Raw genomic sequence first — 14,684 nt, 5'->3', positions numbered from 1 at the left:
GAATGCAGGGCATCCTGGAGAACTCAAAATCAGCAGGAAATTATCCTGATGCTTTGCCTTTTCCTGCATTGACCTTACCACTTCAGGAGGCCTCACCTATTGCCACCATTACCACCTATTTCTGTGCTGGTGTTTTAGTAGTGGCTCATATCCATTATAGTGTGCCTATGGTTTTGAGATTGCTGCCTCTGGGGACTTCCGCAGTTGTCTGCTTGACAAGCCTGTGAGTTTTGCATGATGCTGCATTTGCACCGTGCAGACAAACCTGTTGTTTTGTTCCAAGCTTAGGGGCCAGTTTCTTCTGAAACTATGAACAGACAACAGAACTTGTCCTAATTCCTCAGCTCTAAACCAAAAGTCCCGGTGTTCTCCCCCTCCCTGTTGTTTTGTTCGTCATCAGTTTGTGAGCAGGGACTTTTCCTTCCCATGTGCAATGAACTGAACTTGAACTCTAGAGTTGCGTCCTATACCAGAGTTGAACAGGACCCCTAAGATTCGTTGCTACAGGTTTCCTACCAGGCCCTAGGTGTGAAATGAACTTTTGGGAGGTTTCTCGTGCTAAGCAGGCAGGCAGCACGATGTCGTCACACTTTTCTCCAACCGGCTGCTGATGCTCTCTAGGTCCTGCCTCTCTGGTTGGAGGGAAGACCCAGAGACCCCCACAGAGCCCTCCTGCACCTACAGGACTGCTAACGTCAGCTAGACCCTGCATATGCACATTGGTTGGATTAGAGTCAACGACAGCTCTAAGTGCCCTCCTTCATGTTCATGCATGTTCTTTTAAACTGAGATTTCAGACAAGCAAGTGAAGACATACTTCAGTTTTATTGTTTAGGCATGGATAGAAACATTAATTCTTTTGCACTCTTGGTTCTTGAAACGTGCCCGTAGTGAACTTTGAGCAGTGAAAAACCTGGCTCCTAGGCCTGATGATTTAAAGTGCATAGGAGATCTAGTAGAATCCCATTAAGGTGAGGTGGTTCTATTCCTTTTTCATAGTGGTGGAAGTTGAAGGAATTATTTTCTTCTCTCCCCTCACATTCCTCAGACAGCAGTACGTAAATTTTCAACCCTTTCCTATGCTTTTCCTCATGATCGCTGGAGGTTTCTTCTCTGTATTTCAGAATTGTTTGTAGTGTTATAAGCAAAAACAGTTGATTTTTGCGTACTCCATCACAGCATTCTACCACAACTTTTCTTTTTTAAAGTTATTCCCACTGCATTTTTTTAAAAATGTGTATCACTTGGCAGTGTTCTCGCACCAAAAGAAAAAGATATATTTGTATATAAAGTAACTCTTTTGTGTGTTCACGTTTTATTTTGGAAAAACAGGTGTTTAAAAATTTTAGAATTTTTTTAACAAAATTCTAAAAAAAAATCACAATATTTACAGAGATAACATAATGGCTTAGCCATGCAAAACAAATTACTTTGGTTTTTTTTCCCCCATTTTACTTTGGTTTAAATATTGACCAAGATTATAATTTTTTTTGCCAAATAAAACAGTAACAAATCAAAGTTTAGAGGCAATATAACAGGATTTCCCCTCTAATATTTTATACAGCGTAGAGTTTATAGGACATCTTATGTATTTAATCCATGCCAATGCACTACAGGAAGCTTTTATTAAGACATCAGTCACTACTGCCCAGACATTTAACATTTTACAAATTTACAAGTAACAGTGTTTTTTTCCCCCTAAATAATGCAAAAGTGGCAAAATACATTTCCTAACGTCCATCTTTGTCTTTTACTTATTTATTTATTTCTGTCTAGCAGTCTATAAAAACTTACTTTTTCCCTGGATATCTGTAAATGGAAACCTGATGTTCTGCTTACTTTACTGTTTCTCTCCATCAAAACTGCCTGTTACTTTCTTCCAGAAACTAACCTGTGTAACATGAAACTTTTCCCTCCCAAGTATGATTTTCTATTGGCCATTTACCCTAAAATGTTTTCTTATCAGTACCATTCTAAAAATTTCCTCAAGCATAAAACAAGTTTATAAAGTTACAAACTTGAATGTAACTAAAGATACATAGACATTTCATAGTTACAATTATATGTACTGTTTGATAAATTAGGTACCAGTTAAAAACACTAAAATTATCTCAAGGTGCATTCAATATCTGTAGCGTAGTTAACAAAAACACACAAAAAATATATATATTCTATTTCTGTGGAAAAAAATGCAGCTTTGATATGACCACTTTTTTTAAAAGGTCTCCAATTCTGACTGATATCTTTTTGAAAGGAAGAGAAGGTACAGTACTTTAAGGCAGCAGATAACAAAGGAGGCAAAACCAATTCAGAATTCTAGTTGCTTATCCTAATTCTAACACAAAAGAGAACTGATAACATATCAATAAAATGTGTGTCTTCCTCTAGAAGAAAAGGATTATTAGCCACCATCTGGATGTAGGCCAGGAATTTTTTGTTACATTCCTTGTTCAATACCCAGCCTTCTCTGCAGAAACTCTTTATTCCCTTTCTGGCTGTTAAGCTTTGCTTGTTTTTTTTTTTTTTTAATTTTCACTTTCACTAACGATTTACTTTATTTTTTGTCGCAGCTGTCACCCTTTCTCTTTACTGAGTTTTCAAAGGATAAGAAAAGAGCTTGATATTTTCCTTTAAGACAATCTTACACTTTAGGTACTTGCTACAAAGCAGAGGCTTCACTGATAACAATCAGAATTAGACATGTACCTGCTGAAAGGGTGTCATAAAAACAACTGAAATAAAAACATTACACTATACATCAGATTAACAGCAACTCCCAGAACAAAGCCTTACAGTGTATAAAAATAGCTACGTAAAAAATTTACATAAAGGCAAACAAAAAGAAATCTTCAGTGCAGACATTTACAAAAAAATATTTCAAACAGAACACAACATGGTGACCTATTATCATGGCTATTGCCAAAATCAGTTGTATTTTTTTTAACTTGAGATAATTATGTCTAAAATCCTTTGAAAACTTGATAGTATGGTCTGTTTAATACTTGAACCATGAATAGCTGTCACTTCTTTGTATAGGTTTAAATACAATCCATGCTTCAGTTGGTCTATATGTATTCTCTGAAAATGTGAAAGATAAAGCCAGTTAATCATCTTTAGTTTTAAATATGTTAACTAACATAACTGCTAAGTATCTAACCCCTAAATAAACAGACACGTTAATAGTATTTTCATCTGCCATTTAATGATGAGAACACTATCTTACATGATGAGAATAGCTGCTGCAACATTGTTACTGGTAAATCAAGGAAGTTCATCAGATAAGTAATGCATTTATGGATAAGCATGTATAGAACTATTTATGTAGAACTGAAAAAATCAAAAATTTATAACAAAAGACTGTGCTGAAGGCCGAGGATGTTATTTGAACTGCTATGTTCAATAAATATGTTCAATAAATAGCCTCAAGCTAATTTCACCTCTGTCTAATCACCTCAGTATTGCGATACTGTAGAAGGTAAGTGGTCCAGGAAAAAGATACAAAACAGTGCCTACCAAAGATAGTACAGAAATTTCCCATAGAATTGCAGTGGAAACCCTGGGTGTTTGTGCATTGCATCTTTTCAAAATTCACCTAGGTCCCACTTTACATCATTCACAGAGCATAATTTTGGTCTTCCTAATTTCCTCTCTCCAACTAGGAAAACAATCATTTTGTTAACAAAGTCCATACGGCAATGTTACATCTCTTTACATAGTAAGTAATCATTCTACCTAGTGAGTTCTGAATAATTAGTGTAAAAATAACCATTTGTAATTTAAAACTACAGACAATATTTACATGTTTAAATTATAAATAAGCAGTGCTATCAAGTGTTTTTGTCAAGTTTTACTTAAATTTGAAACCTTTTTATTGAAATATGAAATCTGTGTTAACTCCACTATATACTTGGAAACTTTGAGACCAAAAGTAGGTATCCAATGCTATTAACTTAAGATCATTAGTTATTAATGGCACACTGAAAATCAGGACCATTTATGGTTTTCCTGTTGAGGAACTCACTGTGCAGTACTGCAGCACACTTACCACTCCTTTAATTAAAAAAAAAAAAAAAAAAAGTTTAACTCAAGAAATCTCACTATGGGTGGTTAACTGGACTTCACACTCTTGTGCTACCACAGTGCTAGTTTCAAATGGGCTCCACTGTTCAGAAAGAGGGTTTAAGGGGAGAGATGCAGCAGTGGTGTATAGATCTGCAAACACTGGGTGGTGCTGTTGGTGTTTCGTAGTGCCCCTGTGTCCCCTAGGGAACTTCTGGGTCAGGCTGTCGAGTTTAATTTATACAGATCCTAGTTGGGGAGATTTTCACACCTGTTGCATTGTTGCTAACTTAATATACAATGTCTGTTTCCAGGATAAAATTGATAATACTATCAGCCTTTGAAATCTTGAATAAAAGAATGATTTTGTTCTAAGAAAAGTTTCATGCCTCTTGCAGTGATGATGATTAAAGCTGGCCAAAGACTTGGAAACTATTGTTTTTGATAAGGGAAGCTCCTGTGAATAGCTGAAGTCATACCTTAAGAGTTTCTAAACAATACCGAAGCTCTACACGTGCACACACACTGCAAAAGGTATAATATACAAATTTGTTTCTCATTTTCAGGAGTGCATGAGTTAAAAGAAAGCCAAGTACTAACTTGCATCTAAATGTTAGAGTTCTTTAATATATCCATATGCTGATAAAAATTCTTAGCTGGCTAGGGACTTGAGTCTGCCTATCCTAATACTAGAAGACTCAAAATCACCCCCACTGCCCACCACTCTGGAGGAATGCAACAGCCTCCAAGCTACTGCTGTGATTCCTAGAGCAGGTAGGACCCAGTGCTGGGAAGAGGTGGGGGGAATCTGGCATCATCTGGCTTGAGGAGTGCAGCTCTTTTACTGCCTGAGGAGAAATGACCTTTTGCAGGGCAGAGTGCATGTTACAGAGATAACCAGATCCAGTTCTCTTCCACAGAGGGAAACGGCTGACAAACGGATGTTAAACGTTGCAATATGCGACACCTACCTGGAATCATGACTGACACATTTTGTCTCTTAAGCTTCAGATTTATGATTGTTTTCTTCTAGTTTTTTATTTTCTTCTATGTTTCCAAGATCTTTGTCTACATGTTTTGAGGCTGTCCTATAATGAAAAGTTAAGGTCAATTTTACATGTCTACAGCATTTTGTTCTGTATTCACATTAATCACAGTGTCTCTTCCCCTCTCAATAAAAGAGAAAGTTGTTACAGTTCTCTTCTGAGCAGAGCAATAGGCTTGCATATGTCTGTATATAGACCAAAAGCACTAATTTCCCCACTGGAGTTAGTACTGCAAGAAGTATTGCAGCAGGCCTGTGTATATGTATCTGTCTTACTGAAGAATTCAAAATTATTCTGACCTAGCTTGTAGAGAACATTTAGTAAGGTTAAACCAGTAGTGCAGATCCGTGTTTCTTGACAAATTAATTGTGTAGCTTGTTTCAATAAAAAGAGTTTGCTTTAAGGCATACTAAAATGTAGAAGTGTGGCTAAGATATCTTTATCAACGTAGCAATCTCTTGTGTACTTGTAGTAATTGACTTTCAGAGCCTGTGCCAAACAGAAGCTCTTTTAGCTGTGAAGAAATTAATGAAAAATCAGGCAACACTGAAAAAAAACCACTCTGTCTCCTAGATCTGTGCTACTATGACTGACAATCTTTGGATGAAGAAGAGATTGTGTAAATGTCTGACGGGGAGAAAAGAAGTATGCCTCATTCAAAATAGCAGGTTGTCTTTAATACGAATAGTGGAGATGAATTAATGAGTTAAGAGCTCAGTTTAGCTTAGTACAATAAAACCATTAAGCTGTTCCTTTAATATGTGAGAAGACTCACTGTCTGCCAAGGTGAGAGATTCCTGCAGTGCGGTGATAACATTTTAAAGGCCACAATTTTTAAAATGTAAATGAGCAAATGTGTTTGAGTGGGACAAAGTAAATCCCTTGTGTCAAAGCAGCTTATCCTATACGCATTTTCTCTGTGGATAATTTGTTTCCCCTACAGAAACAATAATGTCTGTTGTGACAGATTAATGCATATGCTCACCCTTGCTTCAGGGTAAAGGTCTGCAGTGACAGTGACTTGCAAAATACAATGAAGACACAGGTTAGCAAGATCGTGTGACGTGTCACGCTGACACCATGCAGGTATGTACCTTACAAAACCACTGATTTGAATTTTTGCTAGTGGAGTTTCTGTGTGTGTCCTCCATCTGAGCAAAGGCCACTAAGCAGTGGCTAAAAGCACTGTGTGCGCCCTGAGTTCAAGTAGCCTTGAAAAGTAGTGTTAAGAGAGCACAGTTTAGTCCTTAGCCTAGAGCAGCTTCTGAGGGGGTGCAAATCCCCCTTCTCAACAGTGCTGGGGGTGCTACTGCAGTGCCGGCTCTCCAGGAGGGGCAGCAGCATGTGACGGGGCGTGCGAGGCGAGCGTGGAATTCTGGGCTTGAGAGCCCACGGATTATACTGAGCAAGACCACGTTAAAAAACATTCTGGTTTTACTTCCTAAGTGGTTCTATGTTTTAATGCTTCCAAGTTCCAAGTTGTATGACTTTCCCTGCTGTTTCTAGACTGCCTCTGTTGTGTTTGTGTAGCTGATAAGAAGGCTTCTGTGCAGAACCAATTCTGCTGAAAACCCAGTTACTACAAAGATCCAAGCTTCTGCTTATCACTGACAAAAGTAATTTTAAAAATACTACGATTAGGTCATGAAGTAACTTGTCCTACAGTGGTAAATTTCTATTGTGCAGTAACTTTCTACTTTCTTCTGATATCTCAAAACCTGAAAGACTAAATCTGCACAGAAGGAAAGGATGTAAGATATGACAAAGAAGAAAATCCAGTGCTTTGGTGGTGACACAGTTTCTTCTGTGATCTTAATAACCTTTTACAAAGCTCTTTAATTTCCACTTAAAAAAAAAAATTTAAAAACCAAATGTGTTTGTTTTAGGTAGCGCACAGAATTTGGCTTGTCATTTGAATGACAAGTCTCTTCTATAAACAAGCCTTACAAAATTGGAGACAGCAGGGAAAGAGACGATATGCTCAAAAGATCTGGACTCAGGAAATTACCTGAGTTGCAATAAACTGGAGGTTAGAAAGCTGTATCATATGTGCCTGCCCTATTCTTACACTGCCTTATGTATCCACTTATGTCTGCCCCTGAAGAGAAAAGAGTGGGCTAGACAGACTCTTGGTATGGCTCACTATGACTCCCCCTCCCCACTTTTTTTTTTTGCCTCTTATATCAGGAGTTTTGCAGTGCCCAAAGTATCTTACGTGAGCTGATATTTAATAACTGAAGGCATTGTAACTAGCATTACTCTTTTAAGTTAAAATTGCTCAGTGATTAAAAATGGGAGGTCCTGTAATCCTATCAAGTTTTATTTTTAAACTGTTTTAGTTCTGCCTTCAATGAAACTGGTATTCCCTTCACTAAGTATCATGTATATTTTCCTTACACCAAAATGGATAAAAATGGAGATTTAAAAGGCAGTGCTCTGACTCAGAAGGAGACAGGATATCCAGAACTCTTACAGAAGCTGGTATGTGCTACTTTTGTGAAATGAGTGTAGCAGAAGTTTTGCATGTCCAAAAATCAGATGGATATGGAGCCTCAGTGCCTGAGACTGAGATACAACAGTTTTTAATTCTGCTGGTTTTGTGATCTTGCTGACCTTTTTTTTAATTTTGTTCCCCCATTACTGCTATCTAGGCAGACTCACCACCTCAGCCCAAGCAATGCTCCTGCCCTTTTTTGTGCTAGCTAAACGGCATTACTAAGGGACAGACGAGTTCTTTCTACGGAGAGCTGCAGCAGTGTGAGCCATAGGCAGTGCTGTGCCAGCAACAGAGGCACAGGCAGCCTTGGCATAGCACCAGTCCTCAGAGCTCAATAGATGTGGCCTGGGTTTGTAACACAGGAATGGCTCAAAACATTGTTTCTGTCACTTCTTCAGGTGACTTTGAGGCACTAGACAAACAGTCCTTAATCAGCTTAACCTTTGACAATGGTCTTTCCCTACTTTTTTAGTTAGTGCACTCACTACTGTAGACTTGCTGCATTTGCACCTCAAGAGAGACTTCATGATGGTAGCGTTCAGTTGGGCAATTCAGTCTGAATACACTTAAATATTCCAGAGGATTTTCTGAAAAGGGCTGAACGATCAAGTTTGGCCAGGTTATCTCACGCTCATTAAAACTACCTACACTTCCACAAACAAAGCCTTAGCATGCTTTGGCCATAGTTTTGTGACGAGTGAGAATTTGGTTATATCAATATAGGTTTATTTATTATGTCTCTCAACTGTTCTTTTTAATTCACTTGTAAAACGCAGATCATTCTGAGCTCTTGCTATAATTATGGCTGATATTTTACATTTATCTATGCTTGCTCTTCAGGAAAAAAAACCTATCCTCAGGGAAACATAATCAAAATCTCTCTGTAAGTAGTACTAAAAGGAAGTTTTTAATTTCCTTTGGGGGGGGGGGAGAGAGAGAGAGAGAGAGAGAGAGAGAGAGAGAGAGTGAGTGTGTGTGTGTGTCTGTGTGTGTTGGGGGGGTGGTTATTTTCATGCGTTTTAGATATTGTTTAAAAAGTTACCGTTAATAAAGAACACTTTCTATCTCTAGTGTTTTGCCTGCTTTAGATTAAATACTGACTGCATATAGTATACTCAGAAATTGTCTTTGTGATTTAATTCCCGATTTCTTTTAATCTCACAGGTCTCACCCTCAACTCTGTTTACGGATGAAAATTTGTAGTGCTCTCTGTCCTTGTTACCTGAGCTGCTAATAATGACAGGTAAGAAAATAATACACTTACGTATACTTCTGGGTGCTGAAGCAAGAGCCATCAATTTCATTAATGCTTGCATTACTTTTGAAAGGCATGCTAGACACTCAGCTAAACCATTTTGACAACTCCTATAAGAGTCTTATACATCCAAACCTGGATTATTTGCAAACTCTTTCCATTTCCCCCATCTTGACTTTCACCTCTTCCAATTATTTTCAAATCAGCAGCAGAAAAAGAACACAGAGATTAGAAAGATATTCCAGTGATCAAGGACTGTTTTTGAATTAAATCTGTGCCATTTTTATACAAGATTTGTGGCATTAACTGACACTTTCAGAGATGTTTGTAACTTGGTCTTCTCTCTAGATGGTAATTGCATGAGAAACAATACAAGTACTGGGTCTTGTACAAAACACTCATCAAGTTTCCTACATACTTGACCTGCCACATTTGGTTTCATATGCTAATTTCCTATAAAGTATCAGAAAAACGTAATTGCTATGCTTCAAGTGTCTAGTTTTGGCTACAGTGAGACTAGCAAGTAACATTTTTGGTTACTGGGACGTAGGAAGAATTTTGACAGTATGATGTGCTCTGAGCATGCTCAATCTTAAGACTGCTGCTGCTACAACTTCAGTTTTTCCAGCTGAATTTTCCTTCACTCCCTTTTAAATCAGGTTAACCTTGACCTAGCCTCATGTGGCATGAGATTTGTGCACCTCCAGAACCAACCTACAAAAATGGGACAAAAGTCCCACCTAATGCAAAACTTACTCGCCTAGAGAACAGGGCTGTAGGGCACAAGATGCATCATTTTCTTTCTAAATCTTTAATTTTTTCAGTACTCTGAACTCTTTCTGGCAAAGTGTAAATGAAGGATGTACTGAAGATGAGTGCACCAGAATCACTCAGCTGAGGCATGACATAGAAACTTTAGTAAGAACCTGCAATGCTAAATTATATACTGTTTAGTGCAAATTAGTTTAAACTATCTTTTTGGAAACAGAGGAGAAATCCTCTGTCTTTGGCCTTCTGCTCAGATGAAGGAGAAACATAGCATGCTAGGATAGGTAGCTTCAACTCTTTATTCAAGAGAGGGCTGGCTGCAGCATGTGGAATACAGATGAGTCCCTGATTTATGGGATAATACTCATAGTGAAAAGAATGTAGCAATAATCAGCTTTTGCATCAAGTGGAGCTGAGGCAGTGAGTAACTATGCAAGTGATTTATTGTGAATATATTCCAAGGGTACAAGTATAATTCCTACTTAGTGCAGATGACAAGACAATAGAAGATTATACAAACCACAACACCAATAATGAAAAAAATAATGTTTTTCTTGCCTCGGCAGACTTGGAAAGTTCTGTGCTGCTGCCTTCTCAGACTTTCCTTTGGCGTCACTTTGGGGATAGAGATTAGGTGAGTTAGGGTAGGTTAAAAAATAACTACTAACTCTTGGCCTGTGTGGAGATGGAGGGCTGTGATTAGACACAGGTTGTGTCTGAAGGTATAAGGTGCTTTTTGTAAGGACAGTTTTTATTTCTAGGGTATAATTTGTGCTGAAAACTTTGTCAGAATAGGTACTGACATACTGCTTGTCCTTGCAAGTATGGCATGCAGAAAGTAGGGAGGATAGCAGAGCAACTCAAATATATGCTGAGAACAGGAGATTGTCAGTAATGATGCATCAATTAAGTGTTTTAGAGGCCAGCAACAGTGTATCAAATATGAAGTCTATTATTTAACTATAAAGGATTTTTGTTTCCAGTGAACCTGTGTAATCAATCCTAGCTCTGATTTCTACTGTAAGCTTGTAGAAAAGAAGTTGAGCATGAGGAAAGGAAGTGTTGTCCCTTTTAGAATATGCTGTGTCCTATCTTTGAATATGAAAAAGCTATCTTAAATTATAAGTAAGTTTCCAAGTTTCTTGTCAGCTCTCCCAACACTACATGAAAAGATACTTTACCTTCTCTGCCCTCCCTTTACCCTAACCACCTCTTGGGGTGGGGCGGGGGGGGGAGAGGACACCACTCAGTTTCATGATTCTACTTTCTCATATTCAAAAAGGAGAGACAAAAGAAAATGATTTGGGACATTATGATGAGAGTAACAAAGTATGGGAAGAGGAATTCAACATTATTATTACTTTTCAGTTTCTACCAAAAGAACCATATGCTTTGCATAAAATAACATGGTTTTTTTTTGTGTATAATATCCGAATGTGGTTCTGTACTTGGTCATTTATAGGAATTCTGCTAAGTTGTGGCTGAGTAAAAACCTTATACAATATCAAAAAATGAGCATCCTCTACTGCAAACAGATGGGGAATTCCTTGTTGTACTTTCACATCAATAAAACATTTGTTGCTAGTAAAATTCCAGTAGTGTATTTTAGATACAGTTTCATCACAAATTTTAATTTAAAAAATCATATGAAAAGGCAACTGAAGTTTAACATTGCTTGTATAAATGTACTAACTTGTATATGTTATGCATAACTGCCTTACTCCCCCTTTTAAGAGACAGCTCTTAGGAACCCTTAGAGAACAAGCCTGCCTGAGGTTCTCACTGGGGACAAACACATGGGGGTAAAGCCAAATGGCATATAGCGATGGCCACCTTTAGAAGGATGGAGAAACATGGTTTCTTTTTGAGATCATCCAGTTTATTTTCTGAAGTAAGCATGTGTGATAATAAACTTGAAAGCAAGCAGGTCTCATTGGCAAATCCTGTACTATGCAGAGGAAGGCAAAAACATACCAATTTGGATGGTGGCTTCTAGTTTTTCAGCAACACAAGGTTTACTGTTACCAATTTTACTTCAAAGATCTCAAAGCACATGTGAACAATTGAATTAAGCATCTCTCTCCTCCCTGAGACAGTTTAGGCTTATTCTGTCATTTATTCCATCTTTAAAGCATATGAACTACCAAACCTGTAAGTGAAGACAGCTTCTAGAATCAATGAAACCACACAGAGGTGCTATCCCACAGTGAAGTAGCAGATACGATATTTGCATGCAAGAAGTGGTACACACTTGGTTGTCAGGAAACAAAGCCTCATTATATGTGACTGGACTGGGAAAGAGGTAGGAAAAGTCTAGGAGTCCCACCTCAAAGAGATGTGTCACATTAAACATTAGGACATGCCACACACAGGTAGCAAGTTTCCTTCTTATATTCAATTAATTGACAGTAACAACTTTTCCCCACTCTGACTATTGGAATGCTGCAGGAAGTAAAATAGGTAAATACATTTTTCCTTTTATGATTATTTTATAAAACTTAGTATCAAATTTTCCATAAATTCTTACTTTGATTTCTTCACATAGAGCCAGTAGACAACGCCTGCAACCAAAGCAGCCAACAGAAGACCAACTACAATTCCCACTATTAGCTTTGCTTGGTCATTAACCTTTTCTCTATTGTCATCTGAAGCAAAGAAGAAAAGTTAATGAGATAAGCTATGATAAAGTAAAGCATTACACAATTTCTACAGAATTATCTTCGAAAACAAGAAAAGGGGTGAGAAAGTCAAAAAAGTGTAAGCATGGTTCTTAAAAAATATTTCTTAATATTTCTTAAAAAATAAAAGCTTCAAATCAGTCACATTCTTAGCCAATCATGGCATTAGCTATTTCAAATCAAGTCCAGCTGTAAGGCACTGTGTAAATTGCTCAGTGACTCCACATATGTCTTGAACTAAGGTAATCAAAAGAAAGGGTTAGGGAGATGGAAAGACATACATACATACCATTTCTATCCTCTGGCTCATCATATTCTGGAATACTTACTGAAATGAAAAATGTTAAAATGAAATTAAAAACAAAAAATGTGTTGATACCAGAAAGTCACCTTCTTTTCATATGCTGCAGTATTTATCAAAATAGTTGTGTATTTACAGCAGTGACAGAAATACTGAAACTTCATGCAACATTTGCCAAAAAACAAGGTAATTAATCTTATCTTTAAGCAGGAATCTTTACTTTATAGCTGTAATATATCATATTGAAGAATCTTATTAAAGAACTTTAATCTCATAAATACTTCTGACTATGCATTTCCACATTACCCTTTCACAAACAGTAGCCTCTCACTACCTTTCATCATTGAAAATAGACATTTAATTAAAATCCAGCATGGCTGAATTCTCTTCTGAATCAAGTCATACCAGTGATGATAAACTGGAAATTGGGGGACTATAAGAGGACAATCATTTAATAAGAAATGAAAATCAGTTTTTATAAATAATATATTGCACATGTGAGAGAGCTAGCCAAAGTCAGGAAGACTAAATCCCTTCATCCAGTCCAGACCAATAAAGTCTATGTACTACTAATCCAGGCTGGTTTTCCAATTGCTTGACTTTATAAACAGAAAGATTGAACACCTTAATACCATCAGTACTATGCAGACCTACTCTTCATATGGATATGAAGGTGGATACTTTATTTGAAACTACAACTTTAAGGAAATGGTCTGTGGAAGACACTCACTAGCAGAGACATTCAGGGAGGTTACAGTCCTTTCTAATTGATTTTCTGCAATGCAAGTTAAAGTCACATTCTCTTCAGGTGCAATTACAATTTTACTGGAAAATCTTCCATTAACATATTTGGTCTCCTCTGTCTGAAAAGGTTAAAAAAAAAAAAAAGGATTAGTATCCTTGAAAACGAAAAGAACAACAAATGCACTGTCTGTATGACACACTGGAAATGTCTGGAAGGAAATTACTATCAACTAATATTTTACTTTTTAAAACAGAATAACTTATTTTAAAAATATCAAGTAAAGGAGAACACTGCACATAGCACTAAATATACAATCGAAATAGTGTGTGATTTTATTAAATGGTGACATGAGTATTTATAAGAAAATACTTTGGCCAAGATATCTAGTTATATTCACATTTTGTATACTGTGTACTGTAAGATCATTGATAAACAGGCATTTTTTTAAGAAAGCTAAGTACATTCTGTATTTGCTTTTGCTTCTTTGGACTATTTTTTAAATATTCTAAGTGACAAAATTCTTCTGGAAAATTGAGAAGTAAGCTTCTAAGTTTTCATTTCTCTCAAACTCAATATTTTTCATTTACGCCCTTATAATGAGAATAATCACTGTAAATTTTCCACTTTCTAGCATTCAGAGTCCTGAGTTGTTTCTACTTCAAGTATTGTTTTGCCAAGCTAGATGTATTTAGTAGTACCTGCAGTATGTGTGCTGTAATAGTGATGTGGAGCTGTTCCTTACATTTGCTGTACATTGTTCTTAGATTAATACAATCTCCAGAAAAACAACTGTCAATTATTTATGTAGCTTCAAGACAGTTCCTGCCCTATAGCTGCAGTGAATGGACAAATTTTGACCTTGCACACTTGATCACTACAGCCATACATAATTTTCCTAGGACTAAAGCAAAACCTAATGGGATTAATGAAATCTACAGAAGGACTGTCTGTGCATTGCACTTCCAGTCTCTGATTGCTTGTATAGATACCTAATTTATTTCTCCTGTTAAGGCAAAATGTGGCAGTTCTTCATATGTGATTTGGTAATGAATATGAAAATACTTTAGACTGCTTATTTTCCAGGTATTTTTCCTGCTGCATATGGGCATTCCTTTTTTTTCCCCAAGGATGATTGCATTATGGTTCTCTTACCAATGAAAAACAGTGGGTATAACCATAGGAAAACAATTACAAAAATCAGGATGAAAATTGCAAGGTCTAAAGTGACTATATTGACCATATTTTCTGACTTATACTTACCACAGTCCATAGCATTTCCCCCAGTCAATGCCTACATCAAGTACCTTTTTTCTAAAATAAGTTGCGCAGTTCCAT

The 14,684-nt window shown here is 36.9% G+C and overlaps 1 protein-coding gene across 2 annotated transcripts in view; it reads right to left on the bottom strand.

Annotated features, from left to right (window-relative positions):
- Window positions 1-806: 806 nt before the first annotated feature.
- The window catches only part of ALCAM (activated leukocyte cell adhesion molecule), a 127,493-nt gene continuing 113,615 nt past the window's right edge, over window positions 807-14,684 (bottom strand). Inside the window, exons 12-16 of one of the 2 annotated variants that reach the window (XM_064521616.1) lie at window positions 13,335-13,463; window positions 12,593-12,631; window positions 12,153-12,270; window positions 5,031-5,147; window positions 807-3,078 (exon numbers count right to left, since the gene is read on the bottom strand). In XM_064521616.1, the coding sequence (XP_064377686.1) occupies window positions 5,060-5,147; window positions 12,153-12,270; window positions 12,593-12,631; window positions 13,335-13,463 (374 nt within the window). In that variant the 3' untranslated portion in view covers window positions 807-3,078; window positions 5,031-5,059. Of the gene's footprint in view, window positions 3,079-5,030; window positions 10,241-12,152; window positions 12,271-12,592; window positions 12,632-13,334; window positions 13,464-14,684 lie in introns of those variants that run through there. The other variant, XM_064521611.1, reaches the window with a different exon arrangement.

The sequence above is a fragment of the Dromaius novaehollandiae genome, chromosome 1 (genome assembly GCF_036370855.1).
Source record: "Dromaius novaehollandiae isolate bDroNov1 chromosome 1, bDroNov1.hap1, whole genome shotgun sequence".
In the NCBI taxonomy this organism is placed as follows: Eukaryota; Metazoa; Chordata; class Aves; order Casuariiformes; family Dromaiidae; genus Dromaius; species Dromaius novaehollandiae.
This window is presented reverse-complemented; position numbering and strand designations above follow the sequence as displayed.